This window comes from Penicillium hordei (genome assembly GCF_028827395.1).
Source record: "Penicillium hordei strain IBT 12815 chromosome Unknown utg000001l_segment0_segment0, whole genome shotgun sequence".
Classification (NCBI taxonomy): domain Eukaryota; kingdom Fungi; phylum Ascomycota; class Eurotiomycetes; order Eurotiales; family Aspergillaceae; genus Penicillium; species Penicillium hordei.
The window spans coordinates 1,656,037-1,675,583 of NW_026623142.1; the positions used below are offsets into that span (position 1 = coordinate 1,656,037).

The window sequence follows — 19,547 nt, forward strand, 5'->3', positions numbered from 1 at the left end:
ACACTAAAGTATTCCCCTATGCAACGCAAAGTGGCATTTCAAGCCACGTACATCAGGCAGTAGCATTAAAACCATTAAAACTTGATTTCTTTAATAAATGTGATGGATTTTAATTACCTAGGTAACTTGATTTGACGTTATCAAGATTCCCCATGTGGGCCTTGACGAAAGCGGGTATCAGATGTCTCAGAGCACCTTAACACATGCATAAATTCAATCTTGACAACGGCCCTAAAGGTGCTTTTTCCCCGCAAGGTAATAGAATTGAAAAGGTTGACCAGCGGAAAGGGAGCTGAAAGACTATAAAACCTAGCTTAAGACGTTCTAGGTACGGTCTATTTCTTGGATATAGGGACCAGGCGATGTAACAGAGTTAGGCGAGAAGCCCCAATTTCACCATTGAAGCGGAGGTCGTAAACGAATGTATCACTCCAAGGAATAGACATGGATGCCTTTCTTATAATCCTAATGTTGGAAAGTCCATTTGATTCCTTTCACCATACAGCCCAAAGGGTACATAGTAGCTGAGGCTAACAGCTTGCCAGCCGCGGCGATGATAAAAAGAAAGATCACCCTATTCCTCCGGCTGCTGGTGGGCGGATCTACCTCCCTTCCGGCCTGCCTCCTTGGCTCTAGGGCTTCCTGGCTCGAATTTTCCACGCGAAGCGTGCCCGCCCTTCGAAGCAATGTCTCTCTTAAAAGAAGTGAGTTTGCTATATCAAAATAGATAGAAGCTGCTTTTACTCACCTGCTTATTGGCATCCATTGAAGCAAATCCACTATGATGGCTAGACTGTCCACCCTTTCGAGCAATTTGCTCGACCTCTTCGTGGGGTCGGTTGTGGAAGTTACCAGGGTTGGGGTTGTCGACCATTGTGATATGTACGGAATAGTAATATGTGATTGCAGATAGTTCGAAGTATTGAATTGTATGATTCTATGCTAAATTCATTGCGTATTTATATATCTAACTATATCTAACGCCACGAGGTGGCTTTTGCCAGATGGGATGGAGTCATCTTGACGTCTATTCAGCCCCAGCTTGCCTTATTTCAATGTTGCCTCCACTGAACACTTTCCCATGGCTTCACGACGATCCATCTGGGGAAGTTTCAAGGAATATTATTAACCATAAGGAGAGAATGGTGGGGACAAGTTCTACTGGTCTCGTGTGTGTATGTAGGCTCATGAGCAGGAGCTTTGTGTCGAAGGAAACCGCGTCACTATTATGTAAATGTATACTTAGTTGTTGAATAGTAGATCAAAGTGCCGCAAGAATCAATCCTCTATGCCATTATATTCAACAAAATAGGCACATATAATCTTATATTAGACAAAATTCAAGACCCAGTCAAATGTTCAACCTGTTCAAACCCAGCACGGTAGAGTACGGAGCATACAATCAAAGTTAGACAGTATGTACTTAGGATTAGGTATGTACATCTGGGTATTTAAGAATACATATCAAAGTCACGAAATTAATGAGCAACATTGGCTTCAATGATAAATGTCAGTGATACGCTCGACAGAACCACTAGGGAAATATGATCTAAACGATCCACCACTTACACAAGTCCGCCCGTGTATCTTTCCAGACCTGGCCTCTAGACCAACTCAGGGGTACAGAATTCAATCGAAAGAAGGCAAGAGGTACTGGGATGGAACTGGACTGGTGCCAATGATATTGTGTGATTTCCCAGACCCAAATCCCAAAATTTGGAGTCAATGTCGATTTTCGTCACGTCACCGTAATTGTGAATTGTATAACTTAGCCCGAATTTATGGAATCATCGTCTCAAACCAAAGTAAATAATAAGCTAACCAATAAATCAACATTGGTTGATATATAACATACACGATAATGGAGTCAATCAACGGCATTCTAAGTACATAATGTCCGGAAAAGAATTATAACAGAATGCATGCAGCCTGCAAGCGAGTTTTATTTCGTAGAGGGATTAGGCATTCCAGAAGTATCAGGCCACTTACGGAAGAGGTCAGCGAGGTGATCGATCGGTGCTGTTAGAAGCCCCACAACTGTCTCGTACGGAGGCTTGTCTGGTGCACTAGGGTGAGAACGCGAAGGGACGAACATCTTCGTTCGGTCAAAGCTCTTAGAGCAGCCCTCACTATCCTCTTGAGACAGGGCTTGCTCCAGTTTAGGCAAATCGTAACTCTCCTCCTCTTTGATATGCTCGGAAAGGCTCTCCATCAGCTCCCTGATAGTAGGAACAAACTGCGTGTCTGAAGGTGTCATATTTTGGAATGCCTTCAGTTGCATTTTGACCTATATCCATTACATCACGTTAAAACCATGATAGGTAGCAGGGGAGCTTGACCTACTTTCAGGTGTTGATCACGGTCCTTATTGGCCATTGCCACACCATCGGAGAGTAGTCTTTCAAAGAGAGGATAAACAATAAGCTCTTCTCCAATGGAGTGTCGAGCTAGTTCCCAGGTAAACAGATTCTGGAAGCGGGTCTGTTCATCCTCATCCTTGGAGGTAATTATCGTGCCATAATATGATTCAATCTCCCGGTGATCTTTTTTGATCGTGTCGATGATGCGGGGTGTCATGGTGGTAGCTGTTGCAATTCCACGTCTCTGAAAAACGCGGGACACGGGTTGACTGAAATGAGGAGTTCTTAATGAACGAAGGGCGGAAGTCATTATGGCCTTGGAAGAAGATCCACCCCAGCAACCACAGCAGGCTGGAACGTGGTCTCCTTATACCAAGTGTAATTATAATCAGAGTCCTTATTTGTCTAGCTGCGCGCTAGGTCACACTTACGTGAACTAATAGATGTAGTATAGTAATGGAAGATATGATGTTTGCTGTATTCCTATCCAAGCCTCGACAATCCCGAAAGTGGTAGGTAGATCTTACGTCTAGTGGATGTAATGAGCGTCGTGTCACATTTCTAGAATGCTAGGGACTCACATGATCTTGGCTATTTATGATATCATATGTGATTCGAGTAGTTTCCTTACTGTGTATCCTAGGGTCACAAATCGCAAGATAAAATTCCATGGGAAATATATACGATGACTGATTTACCAGTCATGTTTGAATCATCAATGCACTCGTAGGCTCTCGTTCCCCTATTTGCAGAATACCAACTACACATAAGCGCCTCGTAGCTATTTTAGACACAGAGGTAACTTTTTCGAAATCTGTACCATAATCTTAATGAGTTCATCACTAAGACGGATTCTTTAATACTAGCGGACAAACGAGTAGGTAAATCGGGTTCACCTCCAGGGTTAATCTGAGTACTCACTAAGCATGTCTTGAGCCTTCACTAAGTATTATCTGGCTGCTTATTAACCTTAGTAAGATATGTGAGCCCACCTGGGCATGTATAGATGAAATGATGAAAGTGGCGGCACCCCAATTGGGCAAGCTAAAATTATGTAGGTCGAATACGAGCATGGAGTAGATATATGTCTGACTATGAATGGGAGGTCCATGTATAAGCGTAGACTGTACTCTACAGTCCCGTTAGAGCTAGTAGTGTAAGCAAATGACTATCTCGCTTATTCAAGGTACACAAAACGGGACCCGTGCATGGAAAAATGCTCGAACAGACTACGTGGGCTCAGCGGTTATCATCGTCAGTCACCGGCTTTTAGGGCTACCAGGTCTCAGGAGTACGAGAGGGAAGGGGGAAAAGCAAAAATAAGTTGAAAAGTAAGTTGAATTTAGCCAATCGATCATTGCGAGTAAATGAGATAATGAGATCGGTGGACAGGTGGTTTAGCTTTGTTCGGCAATGATAGGCAAATATCCAATACTTTGTGATCGTGCACTTTGCCTTCATATAGAGTATAAATGGTTTTCCAAGACAAGAGAGTTGCCACTTGTGGACTTGTGTCCAATCACTTGTAGAAATCAGAGATTCAGAGACATAAACAGGGCTCTTCCGGTTTATTATTATTTGAAACCAAACAACTTTGGTGCTTACTCCAAAACCAAAACCACTACGGAGTAGGTAACTGAGAGCAATAATCTAAATCAAACCACATCGCAACGTGCCTTCGCACAAACACCATGTACAGTAGCGCCTAGTCCACGGGTGTCTAATATCCGGTGTTCAACACAGCCAAATTGCAAATTCAGCTCGACGTTAACACAGAGTAATAAGGGACTAGCGCATGGCACATGCCCGGCCAACCGGGACTCAATCAAAGACAAGAGGAGCGAAAATCATTCTTACCCCTTTCGTCATACAACAGGATCAACACGAGCAACTTCCCTCAATGAGTATCAGCGTAGATCCCGAATTGGATGAGGGATGAGGGATGTGGGATTTGGAATAGAATTGCGCGTGGTGAGCAGAGGCGATGCTCGTCTTCGTGTGCTTTGATCGCTTTTTGCGGTGCAGGTGGCGCTCGGGGACTGTAGGTACTGTAGGTACATGCGTCCTGGAGAAAATCAACTAATAATTTGAACCTGGATATGGAATAAAATGAAATAAAAGACTAAAGATCATGTGGAACAAGATTGTTGTTTTATTGAAACGGTCAAGGCGTAGCCAACCCAGACAATTACCCATGAGACTTCTGCCTCTTGGTCTTTTATAGGATTAGGTCGGTTTGGAATCGCCTGCATCGGCGCCGGAAATGGCTGCAGAGCGTGTTGTGTCGGATGTTTAGGCCGAACTTCCACTGCGCGGGGCAAACTGTACAACAATTTTAATAGTGATTGGCATTTATGCACGCTCTAGCCCTGTACTATAAGATGACTATTATTGCTGAGAATGCGGCATATAACCATTGACTAGCCGTCTCACACATGCGACGACAAGGGTGTTTGGTCCGATCCACTCAGAAACGTCAAGTGAGGATGAGTACACCGATGTACCTCATACGAACAGGCTAGTATAACTAGTTCGCGTCTGGGGTAGGTAGGCTACGAAGTATGCTCATTGAAACCCCCGCGGCCATCCTTGCCTAGTTTAGCCCCTTTTTCGTCAGTCGATCGAGTGATCCCCCGCACCACCATAAGTTGTGGGGATTGTTTGAACGGAGAATAAATAACATCTGGGCATCTGTGATTCTCGTGCTCGTAGGAGTTATCATGGAATATCCATGGATCATACCTGATACAGACAATATAAGTCAGCAAATTACCTATCCTAGGATTTACACGCCACAAGAGAATAATGTGTGCCAATCACAGTATTAATCCGAGACATAATAAAGTGCCAAGATCTTATCCCTATTATGTTGAAACTTGTATACTAAAACAGAAAGAAGGCTAATTAAGGGGCCAGACCCCTATATGACGTCGAGTATAGCGCACTGATACTCTGACGCACAGACAGCGGATTTTAGTATTTCCTTCCTTAAAAGAGCTTCATGCAGGACGCCTCCCGAAGACTGGGGGTATTCTGTAGTATTATATAGTATTATATAGTGTTACAGTATAATTCATATATATCTCTCTAAACAAACATACATATATGTATGTATATAACATGATGGAGTGTACGGAGTATCCAAGCCGAAAAGAACGGAAGGTCCATCCATGGACGCAGTTTTGCCTTTTTCCTACCTCAACTGGTTGGGACGAACTACAAGAAGAGAAAACCGGGAAAAGGCATACCCAAAAAAAAAACCCTATAATACAGTTTCCGGTATTGAGGCCCAGCAGTTCGGGCAGAAGTTTGAAAGGGTGCCGAGTTGGACTTCATACGATTGGAGGCAAAATGAGAGATATATATACAACCAGGGCCGGAGTAACCTGGTCTCAAGAGACTATCCTGTACAGCTGCAGAAGAACTCACTGTCGGAGCCGATGGAATCGGGTTCCAAGAAATCCGGAAAAAAAAAAAAAAAAAAAAAAAAAAAATTAAGAATCATCATACGTTGGGCAACCATGGTCGGCCATTTTCTTGGGCATTTTCACGATGGCTTCTAGGCTTATTGCCTACTTGCTGCAATCTGTCAATTCCTCATATTATGACGGGAGAGTCTTCGACGTAAAGACCCCAAACCCAGTGGCGGATTTGCCACGGGGAAAGAACATTAACTATATAAAACTACATATTTAATCTATATAGTTAAAATAGTAACTAATACTTTAAGTGTATAAGAACATTCAAATAACTATAAAGATGTTAGATTAATCTGCAAACAGCCCGGAATTTCAGAGCTGACAGCCCCACTAGGTATATGGATAAAACCTTGTCATATTTGATATCAATACGATTAATTTGACAAAGTAAATCAATTAAACCTTTCAAAGTTATAAGTTGTAACTTATTTTTTTTTTTTTTTTAATCTGCTTGGCTCAAATTATTCTGATTGATTTTGGTTCTTGGCGTCCCGATCATGGCTCTGCCCTATTACCCACCCAACCTCCCCCTTCGACTCTTCAACTCTCCCCTCTTGTCTCGCTTTCTCTACACATCCTTTTCTCTTTCTTTCTTTTTTTTTAAATTCTTACAGCTTCTTGGCTGTCTTGCCTTTCCTTTGGACATTACTTTCGGATCTGTTATTCTTGATTGATTCCGATCTTGCTGTCCTCCCCCCACCTCCAATCCCCGAGAATTGGCCATCATAACCCCAAATTATTTATAGCATCTGTTGCAACGGCACTCCTTTTTTTTTGACCTAAATCCCCACGTGTGGATGTGGGATCGTCCAAACCCTCGTGCAGTAGCAGGTCTACCTCGTGTCCTCCCCCCTAAGGCGACAACCCGCTGTCCGGTACACGGTTTCCGTTGCTCAGTTGTCGCCATCACTATTGATCTCGCGAAAGTAATGCCGACCTGTTCGTGCGTGCCAACAGAGCTTTTTGTCAGCTCACCTTGAATCAATTATTACGAGGGAAACCCCCCCAAAAATAAAAGTGTCGAATTGGAGGATGCTCAACTAGGATGCTCAACTGCACTCTCGGCACAGCTGCCTCGGCCCCCTCCCTTTGAAATAATATCACAAAAGATGGAAGAAGGGAATATGACAGAAATTCGGTCCTCGCAAGCTGGTCTGGAGGATCCGGATCAGCTGGCTGGGAATGGTCGTGTCTCAAAAAATCACAAGCGGAATCTCAGCCGGCCCGACGAGTCCTCGCAACTACCATCTGCGTCGAACGAACCCGAGTCTCGCCCCCCATCCAAATCATCCGCCGAACAAACTCCCATTATCACTGATGTGTCGGAAGCCACTGCGACATTCCGCCAGGCCTTCCCCGGCCTTTACGGTGCCCGGACCCCCTCGAATCGCTCGTCATCGAGTTCCCTACAAGCCCTCAACGAAGGAATCGTGGTCGATGTCCGATCGGAAAGTGGAAGCATTGGAAGGGGCACTCGACGAGCCTCGAGACACTCGGATCATCAATTACCAGTTTATCCCGATCAATCCTATGCCTCCCTCCAGTCCCAAGTGCATCCCACCTGGCAACCACCCCACCTCACAGAACCAGATCCGCCCCCCAGACACTCCTATGCCCGCGGTATTCGTACCGCTGGCAACACTCCGCTGTCGAGCCCGGGGCTCTTCTCCATGAGACACTCTCGCATGGGAACGCCATCCGCGTCGGACGATGACATCTCGATGAGAAGTTCACTTCTCCATCCATCACACCTTCAGCCTCCGAAAGAAACACACACCGCCGAAGTTGATCGCGACATAGTGACGGGAAACAAAACCATCAATCAGTATGAGATCCTCGAAGAGCTCGGCCGCGGTGAACATGGCAAAGTGAAACTAGGCCAGCATGTTGCGACTAAGCAGAAAGTTGCCATCAAGATTGTCCAGCGGTACTCCACTCGCCGTCGGTTAGGCAAGTTGGGCAATCCAGAAGACAAAGTGAAGAAGGAGGTGGCTATTTTGAAGAAGGCGCGGCATCCAAATGTGGTCAGCCTGCTCGAAGTTATCGACGATCCGAATCGACAAAAGGTATACATTGTGCTGGAGTATGTTGAAAATGGCGAGATTGTCTGGCGTAAGAAGGGTCTACGAGAAATTGTCCACGTCGACAAGCTACGTCTTGAGCGGGAAAAGAATGGAATCCCAGACACTCCCGCATTTTTGGAAGAGAGCCACCAATTCATTCGAACTGCTCAGCATCTGCGGCGGCAACGGGAAAGGGCTCGCGAGCGGATTGAAGCACAGGCTGCTGATGCCCAGCAAGGGCCAATCCCCGCTTGGAGTTTGGAGCACGGCGCGGAATCATCAGACGAAGAGGATGACGAGTGTGGTCTTCCCATCAGGAGATCATCGAGCCGTTCTGTTGCAGTAACAGATGACTCAAGCCCATCCTTCACCCAGGACCCGTCTCTAAATGCCGTCGAGGGCAGCATGTACGGCTCCTATTCAGATTACCCGTTCGAACGACGTTCCAGCACAGCTTCCAGTAGCTTTGGCTACGCCCCCTCTGAACCCGAGTGGTCTGCAGAGGGCGATGATATGGCATTCGTTCCTTGTTTGACTATTGGTGAAACCCGTAGCGCATTCCGGGACTCTGTACTTGGCTTAGAATACCTCCACTACCAGGGTATCATCCACCGGGATATTAAGCCGGCCAATCTACTCGTCACCAGCACTCATCGGGTGAAGATCTCTGATTTCGGTGTTTCCTACCTGGGACGCCCAATGCGGGACGAGGAAGAAGAGCAGGTGGGCGAGACCGATGCGACGGAGTTGGACGATGCTCGTGAATTGTCCAAGACTGTTGGTACTCCAGCTTTCTATGCCCCCGAATTATGTTATACCGGCGATGACTTTGTGGAAACCATTGGGTCGATCCCCAAAATCACTGGTGCGGTCGACGTTTGGTCGCTCGGTGTCACATTGTACGGAATGATCTTTGGTCGCTTACCATTCGTCTCGGATGATGGGTACAGCATGTTCCAGACCATTGTTAAGAAGGAAGTCTTCATTCCACGGAAGCGCCTTGTGCCCGTTATGGATGAGGCGTCTGACTCGAATCAGTGGAACCTGAGAAACGATGATGAGCTTGTCTATGAGGATATCGACGATGAGCTATACGATCTGCTCAGACGTCTATTGACCAAAGACCCGGTCAAGAGAATCACACTGAAAGAGATTAAACACCACCCTTGGACGCTCCATGGCCTTCCCAACCCTCGAATCTGGATAGAGGAGACCGACCCTGGCTACCAAAGCAAGGGTAAACGAATTGAGGTCTCGAATGAAGAAGTTACAAGCGCTGTCAGCAAAGTCCCATTTATTCAACGGGTTCGGTCTAATGTCGCCAAATGGTTTGGCAGCGGTCGATCGAAGGACAAGGAACCCCGCAAGCGCACATCGAGCACAACACCGTCTACGGAGACCCTGTCTTCTGCCTCAACTAATAGCACATTCGGGAAAACTTCTCGCGACAGTCGTCCGTCCAGTTTGCGAGGGGAGGAGGAATTATTCCGGCCGCTCAAATTTGGCAATCAAGGACACCCGCTCGCCCAGAGTGTTACTGCAAGCCCAGTGGATGAAGGTGATTGGGCGTCTTATTTCGATGCCGTGCAACCAGCTGCTGCAAAGCTTGCTGCTGCGACCAAGCTTGCCACTCCACCTCCTACCGTGACACCCCGACCTGGTCCTCCTCGTCGCGCAAAGTCTTCGACATCTACAGCAGAATCCGCAAAGACAGTCAAGTCATCCAGTTTCGATATCCCATCGACTGTTCGGCCATTTTCCATCATCGAAGCCCTCGGACCGACCAACTTCGGTAGTATTTTCAGTGGAGCTACTCGACGGGCATCACGAGGCAGTCGTAGTCGGCGCACTTCCCCGTCTGGGGAGTCAGGATCTCTGCATGGAGATGGAGAACGTCCCTCTGCTGAGCCTAGCATCGCTGTCAGCAATGCATCTGCCCATGGTCAGGTGCGCACCCCCGGCCTGTGGCATGAGGAGGAGCACTCTTCTGCCGAGCAGGTGGCCGCTAGTCATGCAAACCGGCGCAAGCAATCTTCGCAACTCGAGGATACACCTGCAGAATCCCTCAACCTCACAAGGGATGCACTCCTGCGCCGCAGACGGAGCGACATCGAGGCAAATGAAGGCGGTACCTTGAGAGTTGACTATGCGATGTATTCTACTGAATCGCTCCTCCTGCCGCCCATTAATCCACCTACCAACCAAGGATGTCCCGTCGCCGACAACACCAATAATGGGCTGGCCACTTCCACCTCGGCCACTATCTCTTCCTCTTCTGCTGATGACTTCACCAGTGGTATGTCTCAGAGTGCCTCCCACCCCAGTATTCCGTCGGTCGTCTCAAACGCATCGTCTCTTTCTGGTGATGGTTACTCAGTCAAGGGCGATGATTTGGACGAAGTACCCTCCATGCTCCGAACTGGAGAGACACTCAAACCCCCTCGTCCGAGCTCGCCCCGGCCGTCCGAAGAGGACGAGTCGAGGTACTACTGCGATGACGAGGACGAGGATGAGTCGGAAGATGAAGGCCTTGTGATTGGAAAACGCAAGCCCCCTCCCAAGGCTGCTACATCAGGTATTCCGTCTTAGCTATCGAACTGGAATATGGCCGGTGCCGATCAGTCCAGTTCAGTCCAGTTCAGTCCATCTCGTTAAACATTTGATCCCGGCCTACTACACCGCCTTTACAACACTCACAATATTCTACCACCCCGTCCTTCATCCCTCGACGCTTCCTAACTATACCTAGTGACGTTGTTGTATATCACCGAATTTTTTTGATTCTCTTTCCACCCCGGTTTCCGGCAGGCTGATATCTGGAAATTGTTCCTAGAAATTGTTCCATACATTCTACATGGTCTGTACATATACACGAACTCGCATGAGCATCCATCAGTGCCTTGCGAAGAATTCCCCAATGCCCTCGTACCGGCCCGTCTGCATATCTGTTTCTGTTCTGTTGAGTTCAGTGTGTGTGACTATGAATATGGAGGGCAGAGAATCCCGAGGCGCATTTCAGGGGTTTCTTTTTCTTTTTTCCTTTTTGTTCTTCTTTCTTGGTCTTATGCCTGGATTAGGGGCCAGATCGCTTTATTTTTATTTTTTAACTGTACGTAATGTTGACTTTGTCAAAATCGGGAGGTTGGGCTTTGGACCCATAATTTGGATTCCTTGATAAGGGACTGCAGAGTGTGTCTCTTGGGGAATTTGAGCAATTGCGACATGACTGGTATATGATGCTGGGAGGCGAGACGTCTAGCGTGTGATGAAGGAATGAAACATTTGGGGGTTTGGGACTTTCGATTTTGTCCTCCCCCTAGATATCAACTTGTTCCCCATACAATGTAGAAGACTCTATGTCTAAAATAGATGCCATACTTCGTCATAGAGAGGATATATCCTTCTATTAATCCCTCCAGTAAGAGGATATACCCTTCTATTAATTCCACCAGTAGGGTTCCACGCGGGGTTTTTATGCCCCCTGTCTCACCTTCGGAATTCCACCAATATACGGGGTGCTTCTACTAATTATGACATCCGAGGGTTGCAAATTTATGATACCATTTGAGTCTCGAGGTGCAAGTATGCATGAAAATCACCACTAGTTTAGACTTTCCGTGTTTCACCTCATGTTTCACAGCGAGAACTAAGCTAAAAAAAGCAAGGAGCTTCTGAGGTTCAGTCCGGGCATGTTTCTCCTTCGAGTCTTGTACAAGAAAAGACGTAATCGGGGGGAATTGTCGGAGAAATCTGAAATTATAGCTATACATTAGGAAGGAAGACCGGCTAAGAGCGACTCAAATTTCTACACTTGTTTCCCTCTGCTTCATAGAGCCACTCGATCTGAATTGACTTCATTCAGCCCTAACAAGTGGTTGCCATCATGCTTCCCTACCTCCTTCTAGCCGCCGCACAGCTCTTCACCTCAACATCCGCCGCATTAACCTACAATGGCGCGGATATCTCTTCCCTTCTCGTCGAGGAAGGCAAAAGCGTCTCTTACAAGAACCTTGCAGGCACACCGGAAAATCTAGAAACCATCATTTCGGCTAGCGGCGTCAACTCTGTTCGCCAGCGTGTCTGGGTGAATCCCAGTGGTGGATCATACGACCTAGACTACAACGTTAAGCTTGCAAAGAGAGTACAGGCGAAGGGAATGGGCACATATCTCGACTTGCATTACAGTGATACGTGGGCAGATCCGAACGCACAGGTAAGAAAAGAATCCCCCCGATGCGATTGTTTGATCTAATGGCTGACCCTACTTCTTTAGAGCGCTCCGTCTGGCTGGTCCACAACGGACATTGAAATCCTGACCGGACAAGTGTACAACTACACCCTGTGGGTATGCAACACGTTTGCGGACAACAAGCTCGACGTAGAGATCGTCTCCATCGGCAACGAAATCCGCAACGGCTTGATCTGGCCCCTGGGAGGAACAAGCAGCTACAGCAACATTGCTAGGATCCTGCACTCCGCTGCATGGGGTGTGAAAGACTCGAAGCTGACCACCACTCCCAAGATCTTGATCCACCTCGACAACGGCTGGGACTGGGGCTCCCAGTCGTGGTTCTACAACCAAGTTCTGGCATCCGGGTCTGCGCTCCTCTCCACGGACTTCGACTACATCGGCGTCTCTTATTACCCCTTCTACAATGCGGATGCCACGCTCGCTTCACTGAAAAAGAGTCTTACGAACCTGCACTCGACGTACAAGAAGGAGACACTGGTTGTCGAGACCAACTGGCCATTTGCTTGTCCCAAACCCGAGTTTGGATTCCCGTCGGATCTCAAGGATATTCCGTTTTCGGTTGCTGGGCAGCAAACTTTCCTGAAGAGGCTTGCTGAGACTGTGGAGTCTGTTGGTGGATTGGGAATTTACTACTGGGAACCTGCTTGGGTTGACAATTCGGGACTTGGAAGCAGTTGCGAGGATAACTTGTTCTTTGCTTGGTCGAATGATCAGGCTAGGGCTAGCCTGGACACCCTTGGTAGCCTGTGAGAGTTTCACTCAAGTGATGAAGTATACAGGGTTTAGCCCTGTCACCTGATTTGAGCCATCAAATCACATACCGGCTATGCAAGGAGGTCTGTGAAGTTAGGCAGCAAGCACTAATATCAAGGAACATCAAATATAGAAGTACAACATATAGAATGTATAGACAAGGCAGACTGTTGAAATGTGCCTTGCCCAATGCTTATATCCCTTATACCTAAATAGGATTAGCTCCCATGGGCCTCAGCTGGGTGGCTGTGCAAAAGCTAAGGCCAAGTTCTCTTTAGCGTTTAACCCCCTCCACTTTGGGAGATCGATCAACTGCTTCACGGCCTAACATCTGTATATTCAACAGGCAACGCTTTTTATTTTCGATTGAATCTCTTCAGAATGTGTTCATATATATAAAAATAGTTTGTGTTCGCCTATCTGTTATCAGGGTGGACACTGATAATGCCAATGTGGGGGAGGAGACCCATTTGGGGTTCTCTTGGAGGAACTTGTACGGAGTAAAAGAAGGTGGGAACTCTCTCTCTATTCCTTTGCGCTTAGGGCACCCACAGGAGAAATATTATGGGAATATCATATATTAAAATAATAATCCCTATAACTCCATCTACTCCTCATGGACAACACACGGCTTGATATACACAGACGTGTTTGACCTAGACCGCCTTGCGCACGTGAAAACGCCTAACCTCCAACTTCTCCCTCATTTACCTTCTCATTACGGACCTCTTGTCAAATTCAAGGTATCATTGCTCTCGGGGATGATGAGGCAGTCTGGCGACCGCTGACAACTAACTCAGAGCCTCATTCGCGTACCGGACTCGATCCTGGACCCTTGCGAATGACATCCCACCACATCGTCAGACAACATTCTCCCTACATCACTGGGCGTCCACGACCCTGACAGACTTCCTCGTCTAATCTGTCCCTGTCGCCAAATCTCTGCGCTATATCTGATCCCCACCCCGTCCCTTGTCCCTGATCGCAGCTCCAGCTTGGCGCTCGCGAACTATCCCTCACCTGCGCGCATTCGCAAATATGGCCTCGCATGCCCAGAACCACGGCACGGCCTACCCCCCCCGGGGATATCAAGCATCGGAGCGTGAGCCCTTCGCCACACGGCCAACAATATCACGACCCCAACACCGGTGGATTAGGAGTTGACCCCTCCATGGCCGCATATTCGACAAACCCCTCCTTTCACAATCCCGACGGCAACATCGGTAGCGCTGAAGCTTATGGATACCCAAGCTATCTTGCCGGCGCGCCCTCGGCACAGACATTATCACCGACGGACCAAAGCTATGCTCCAACGATCAATACCAACATTCCGATATCGCAATCGTTCGAGACCAGCCTGGTCAATCAGCTTGAGCACTCTTCGACGGGACTCAGACAGCTGCAGGGTGACGAAAACTTCTCCAATATGCTCAACTCCAACCACCCAGAATTGGACTTTTCTCTCTATCAGAATCACAGCCCCAACAGCACTTCCACCCCCGAGTACGATTCTTCATTGTTGCTAGACCCACAAATGCACCAGCGCCAGTCAATCAACCAAGCGATCAACCCCGCTGATCTGGTCAGCCCCATCTCCAATCCTTCAGTATCTTCGCATCCATCATCGCAAGATCAGCAGCATTCCTCACCTGGCCCCATGTCCCCCCCAGGATCCACACCGGGTGCATACTACACCCCTCGGCATTCACGACACACTTCCCTTGACCCGGCTACTGCAGCATATTTGACTGCCCAGTCAGGTCCAGACTGGCAGTCGGTTATGAATAATGTTTCCTTCCAGGGCCATCGACGTGCACCGTCTGAGGTCTCCGAGGTATCGTCGGCCAACCACTCCCCCTACTTGTCCCAGCACGAGTTCGATGGCATCGAGAACAATGCGTCGCCTTCTTTGGCTCCCCAAAGCGATCCAAGTCTTTACGAAAATGGCCTAGGTATGGAATCATTCACGTTGTCAGAGCAGCATCAGCAGGGGATCAGTCCTCTTCATAGCCCGTATATCTCTCCGCGGTTGATGCCACAGCAGGGGGGTGAGATGGTGCCGAATAATTCGTATCTTTCTCAATTCCCCTCGGCGCCGACAGACATGTATGGAATGCCTCAAGAGGACATGATGACCATGGGACAATTGAACAATATTCCGGGCGACATTGGTCAAGCTTCACAGATGGCTCCTCCATCGATCAATGTTGAGTTTGCCCCGCCATTGCGGAATCCGAACTTTGATCCATCCAAATCAACGGCAGATTTCGACTCATTGAGCCCTCCCGCTATGCGTAAGTGTTGATTTACAACCCGTTTGATTGATATGATACTAACCAGGTCTTAGGATCCCGTGTCCGTAGTAAATCTGATCCTTATCACCCTGCTTCCCGCCCACGCTCTCCTGCAACTTCAGCAACAAGTCTGGAGCCCCGCGCACCTGCCACCCCACGATCTTTGTCGCCTGTTGGATCGGTTGGCTCTCACTCGCGCAGTAGCCCCAGTTCGCGGGATCCCTCGCCTGCACGATCAAACCGACGCCTCTCCACCTCATCAATCGAGAACCGGAACTACATCCTAGATCTCGCCGATCCACAAAGACCCGGAGCAGCACCCGGGGAGCCAAAACGAATCCAGAAACACCCAGCTACCTTCCAGTGCACCCTATGTCCGAAACGGTTTACCCGCGCATACAATCTGCGATCCCATCTCCGCACCCACACCGACGAACGACCATTCGTGTGCACAGTGTGTGGCAAAGCATTTGCACGGCAACACGACCGCAAACGCCACGAAGGCCTCCATTCCGGCGAAAAGAAGTTCGTCTGCCGCGGCGAGCTCTCGCGAAGCGGACAATGGGGCTGCGGCCGCCGCTTCGCCCGTGCAGATGCTCTGGGCCGCCACTTCCGCTCTGAGGCGGGCCGAGTATGCATCAAGCCTCTTCTGGACGAGGAGTCGCAAGAGCGTGACCGCGTCTTGCTAGAGCAGCAGCAGCAGCAGCAATCACCAACTGGCCATCTGCAGCCAATTCCTCAGCCGCTCGTCATGCCCAATATGCCCGGCATGGATGGGCAATCGACAGGCAACTTCGTTCTGCCTGCTGCTCTTCTGGCGCAATACCCGGCTCTGCAGACATTACAATGGGACCAGATTTCGGCTGTTGGAGATGATCCGGGTGAGATTGGTGGGCGGAGTAGCTTTGATGCTAGCTCTGGTGGGGAGTTTGGCTTTGACGAGGATGATTCGGGGATGGGTGGTGGTTATGGCAATAACCAGGGGAATATGTACGGCGTCAATAACTCTGGTCAGATGTTGGGGGTCAATCCTGGGGACCCTGGGTATCCTGATCAGAAGTGGACTGGATGACACTGGTATGTTTTACTTCGTCGTTTGTTCCCTGCCTCTTTCTTTCTCCTTCTCCTTCTTCCTCTCCCTGTGTCAGGTTTCAAAAAGGATATTGCATAATGCATTCCATCTGCATAAAGCCGGTTCTTTTGTTTTCAATTCTGCCTGTATAGAAAGGCTTGTTGGCGTTCAGATATAGGATGCTTTCGGGGATGTCGGAGGATTCCCGAAGCTCGGCAATCAGGACATATGATTGTCTTGGTGTTTTGTTTTTCATTTTTTGGTCTTTCTAGACATCGGTGTTTATTATGCCGTCGTTGAATTCTCATTCTCAACTTCCCCTTCAAGGTGGTTACTGTTCTGCCTATCTTATTGCTTATGAAAGAACCAGGCATCATGATGCTTTTTTATGATATTCCCATGTTGATTTCATGCGCATCTATTTTTCTACTTTTCTTTCTCTTCTATCATGGATTTTGTCTCGTTTCTGAGGTCACAGCTTCAACCCTATATACCATGGCATGCAATGGAATGGATTGCATTTAATCAAATGACTTGGCCCTCTCAGCCTAGTACTTATTTCTTACTTACTACTATACCAACTTCATCTTGCGCCACTCACACTCCAGTGAATCAAGAAACAGTAGAATACAGATCACATTGGATATCATCTAGTCGGCAAAACAAATCAAAAACCACCAAAATTCACCCTATACAAGGTGAGGGACCACTATAATGCAATCCAACCAAATCATCAACTCCAGATCGAACCCAACAACCTATTTTTATGGTGTCAAACCAGTCTGAAATCCACCTCCGCCTGCTTCACTCTTTCTTTAAGAGGAAGCCTTCTTGGCCAACAAGTTCAAAGCACTACCAGCAAGGATGAACGCACACTGGTCCTTACTGAAAGTGTGCTGAACAGGAACCTCGAACACCTCTCCAGTCTTCTGCTTGGTAACACGCAGCTTGATGTCACCCTGGCCACCAGCCTGCAACACATCATAAAGACCAACAGTATCAACCTTATCACAAGCATCGATACGGTCATAGTCCTCACGGTTCGCAAATGTAAGAGGCACAACACCCTGCTTCTTAAGGTTCGTCTCGTGGATGCGGGCAAAGCTCTTAGAAACAATAACCCGGCCGCCAAGGTAGCGCGGCTGCAGCGCAGCGTGCTCGCGTGCAGAACCCTCGCCGTAGTTATCCTCCGCAACAACGAGCCATGAAATTCCGCGCTCCTTCCATGCCTCTGCTAGCTCCGGGATTCCGTACTGCTTGCCGGCTTCGTCGTAGGCGACGTTCGTCTCGCCGGTTGCGGCGTTGACGGCGCCGATCAGAGTGTTGGCGGAGATGTTGGGCAGGTGGCCCTTGTACTTGAGCCATGGGCCTGCGGCAGAGATTGTGTCGGTTGTGCACTGACCCTTGACCTTGTACAGGACCTGGAGGCCGGAGAGATCGCCCTTGGGGAAGGGGGCGAAGGGCTCGAGGAGGGCGAGGCGGTCGGAGGTCGGTGAGACGATGACTTCGGTGCTTGCGTCTGGGACGGCGGCTGTGGGCAAGAAGTTGGGGTTACCTTCTTCAAAGCCAGCGCTGGGGAGGTCGAAGCCGCTGGGGGGCTGGAATTTGAAGGTCGAGCCGTCTGGTGCGGTCAGGGAGTCGGTCATGGGGTTGAAGGTTGTGCTGCCGGAGTAGGCGAGCGCGGTGACGAGTTCCGGTGAGGCGAGGAAGTTCATTGTTTGCCGGTTGCCGTCGTTGCGGCCGGGGAAGTTGCGGTTGTAGGAGGTGAAGATGGCGTTGTCTTCGCCCTTGGGAACGCCATCGGTGCGCTTCCATTGGCCGATGCAGGGACCGCAGGCGTTGGCGAGAACGATGCCGCCGGCTTCGGAGAAGGTGTTTAGCGTTTGATCGCGGTCGAGAGTGGCGCGGATCTGTTCACTGCCGGGAGTGATGAAGAAATCCGCCTTGGGCTTGAGGCCTGCTGCGGTGGCCTGCTTGACGAGATCCTCGGCGCGGGTCATGTCTTCGTATGAGGAGTTGGTGCAGCTACCGATGAGGCCGGCACCGAAGGTCTCGGGCCACTTCTTCTCACGGACGGTGTCGGCGAACTTGGACAGCGGCACCGAGAAGTCGGGAGTGAAGGGTCCGTTGATGTGCGGCTCGAGCTCAGATAGGTTGATGGTAACCAGCTGGTCATACTCGGCCTTGGTGTCGGCACGCAGCAGGCTCGAGGGGCCGGTGGCGGCAACCTCAGCAGCGGCCTCTGCAACGTGGCCGCGGTGGGTCGACTGCAGGTAGGGAACCATGCTAGGCGAGAAGGGGAAGACCGAGGTGGTAGCACCGACCTCAGCACCCATGTTACAGCAGGTGGCCATACCCGTGCAGCTCAGAGTCTCGACACCAGGGCCGTGATACTCAATAATGTAGCCAGTGCCACCGCGGACAGTCAGCTTACCAGCCAGGGAGAGGATGATATCCTTAGGGGAAGCCCATCCGCTGAGCTTGCCCTCGAGGCGAACACCGAGAACCTTAGGAGCCTTCAGCTCCCAAGGGGCATCGACGAGCGCATCGACAGCATCGGCACCACCGACACCGATGGCAATAGCACCAAGTCCACCTCCGTTAGGAGTGTGGCTGTCTGTACCGAGCATCATCAATCCAGGGGCGGCGTAGTTCTCCAGCACGCTCTGGTGGATGATACCGGCACCCGGGGGCCAGAACTCAATACCGTAACGCTTGGCGGCACTCTCCAGGAAGTTGAACACCTCACTGTTGCCCTTGATTGAAGCTGGCAGATCGGTATCGGCACCGCGCTCACCGACGATCATGTGGTCGCAGTGAATACTGGCTGGGACGGCGGTGGAGGGAAGACCGCAGGACATGAATTGGAGTAGAGCCATCTGGGCCGAAGCATCCTGCATGGCGACACGGTCGGGCTTCAGCTTCAGGTTGGCCTTGCCTCGAACGTCACGGCCGTTGTTGGTTCCGGTGAGCAATGACTCTTCGGCATTGTCCAGATGCGCGTAAAGAATCTTCTCGGCGAGGGTGAGGGCACGGTCGGAGCCAAGGACCCGACGGACCTGTTCGAGGTTGCGGACGAGCTTAGGATATGGGGGCATGCGGGAGGAAGAGGCCTCGGTGGCTAGGCCACGGGCGAAGAGCCGTTGTGAGGAGAGCCGTGTGGCCATCTATAAGGCGTTAGTTTGTCCAATTGAGGTGTCTTCAATGTCTACTTACGCCACGAGAGGCAGAAACCCGCTGCCAAACAAGCTGGCTCACCATCTTCACTAATGTC

At 49.4% G+C, this 19,547-nt stretch overlaps 6 protein-coding genes across 6 annotated transcripts; 3 read left to right on the forward strand and 3 right to left on the reverse strand.

The window, feature by feature from the left end:
* Positions 1-574: 574 nt before the first annotated feature.
* On the reverse strand, positions 575-874 carry N7537_000617 (con-10 family general stress protein; the record flags this gene model as incomplete). The annotated part of the gene is made up of 2 exons (XM_056891675.1): positions 575-694; positions 749-874. 2 exons carry the CDS (start codon positions 872-874, stop codon positions 575-577), a joined length of 246 nt encoding a protein of 81 aa, XP_056756670.1.
* Positions 875-1,942: 1,068 nt separating this feature from the next.
* N7537_000618 (uncharacterized protein) lies at positions 1,943-2,577 on the reverse strand (the record flags this gene model as incomplete). The annotated part of the gene is made up of 2 exons (XM_056891676.1): positions 1,943-2,287; positions 2,344-2,577. 2 exons carry the CDS (start codon positions 2,575-2,577, stop codon positions 1,943-1,945), a joined length of 579 nt encoding a protein of 192 aa, XP_056756671.1.
* Positions 2,578-6,948: 4,371 nt separating this feature from the next.
* On the forward strand, positions 6,949-10,491 carry N7537_000619 (putative serine/threonine protein kinase; the record flags this gene model as incomplete). Its single annotated transcript, XM_056891677.1, has 1 exon — positions 6,949-10,491. One exon carries the CDS (start codon positions 6,949-6,951, stop codon positions 10,489-10,491), a length of 3,543 nt encoding a protein of 1,180 aa, XP_056756672.1.
* Positions 10,492-11,785: 1,294 nt separating this feature from the next.
* On the forward strand, positions 11,786-12,904 carry N7537_000620 (uncharacterized protein; the record flags this gene model as incomplete). Its single annotated transcript, XM_056891678.1, has 2 exons — positions 11,786-12,115; positions 12,176-12,904. The coding sequence occupies 2 exons, from the start codon at positions 11,786-11,788 to the stop codon at positions 12,902-12,904; spliced, it is 1,059 nt and encodes a 352-aa protein (XP_056756673.1).
* A 1,051-nt stretch (positions 12,905-13,955) lies between these two features.
* Positions 13,956-16,273, forward strand: crzA (putative C2H2 transcription factor Crz1; the record flags this gene model as incomplete). The annotated part of the gene is made up of 2 exons (XM_056891679.1): positions 13,956-15,201; positions 15,255-16,273. The coding sequence occupies 2 exons, from the start codon at positions 13,956-13,958 to the stop codon at positions 16,271-16,273; spliced, it is 2,265 nt and encodes a 754-aa protein (XP_056756674.1).
* An 815-nt stretch (positions 16,274-17,088) lies between these two features.
* Positions 17,089-19,534, reverse strand: N7537_000622 (aconitate hydratase ACO2; the record flags this gene model as incomplete). Its single annotated transcript, XM_056891680.1, has 2 exons — positions 17,089-19,440; positions 19,490-19,534. The coding sequence occupies 2 exons, from the start codon at positions 19,532-19,534 to the stop codon at positions 17,089-17,091; spliced, it is 2,397 nt and encodes a 798-aa protein (XP_056756675.1).
* Between the last annotated feature and the right edge of the window lie 13 nt (positions 19,535-19,547).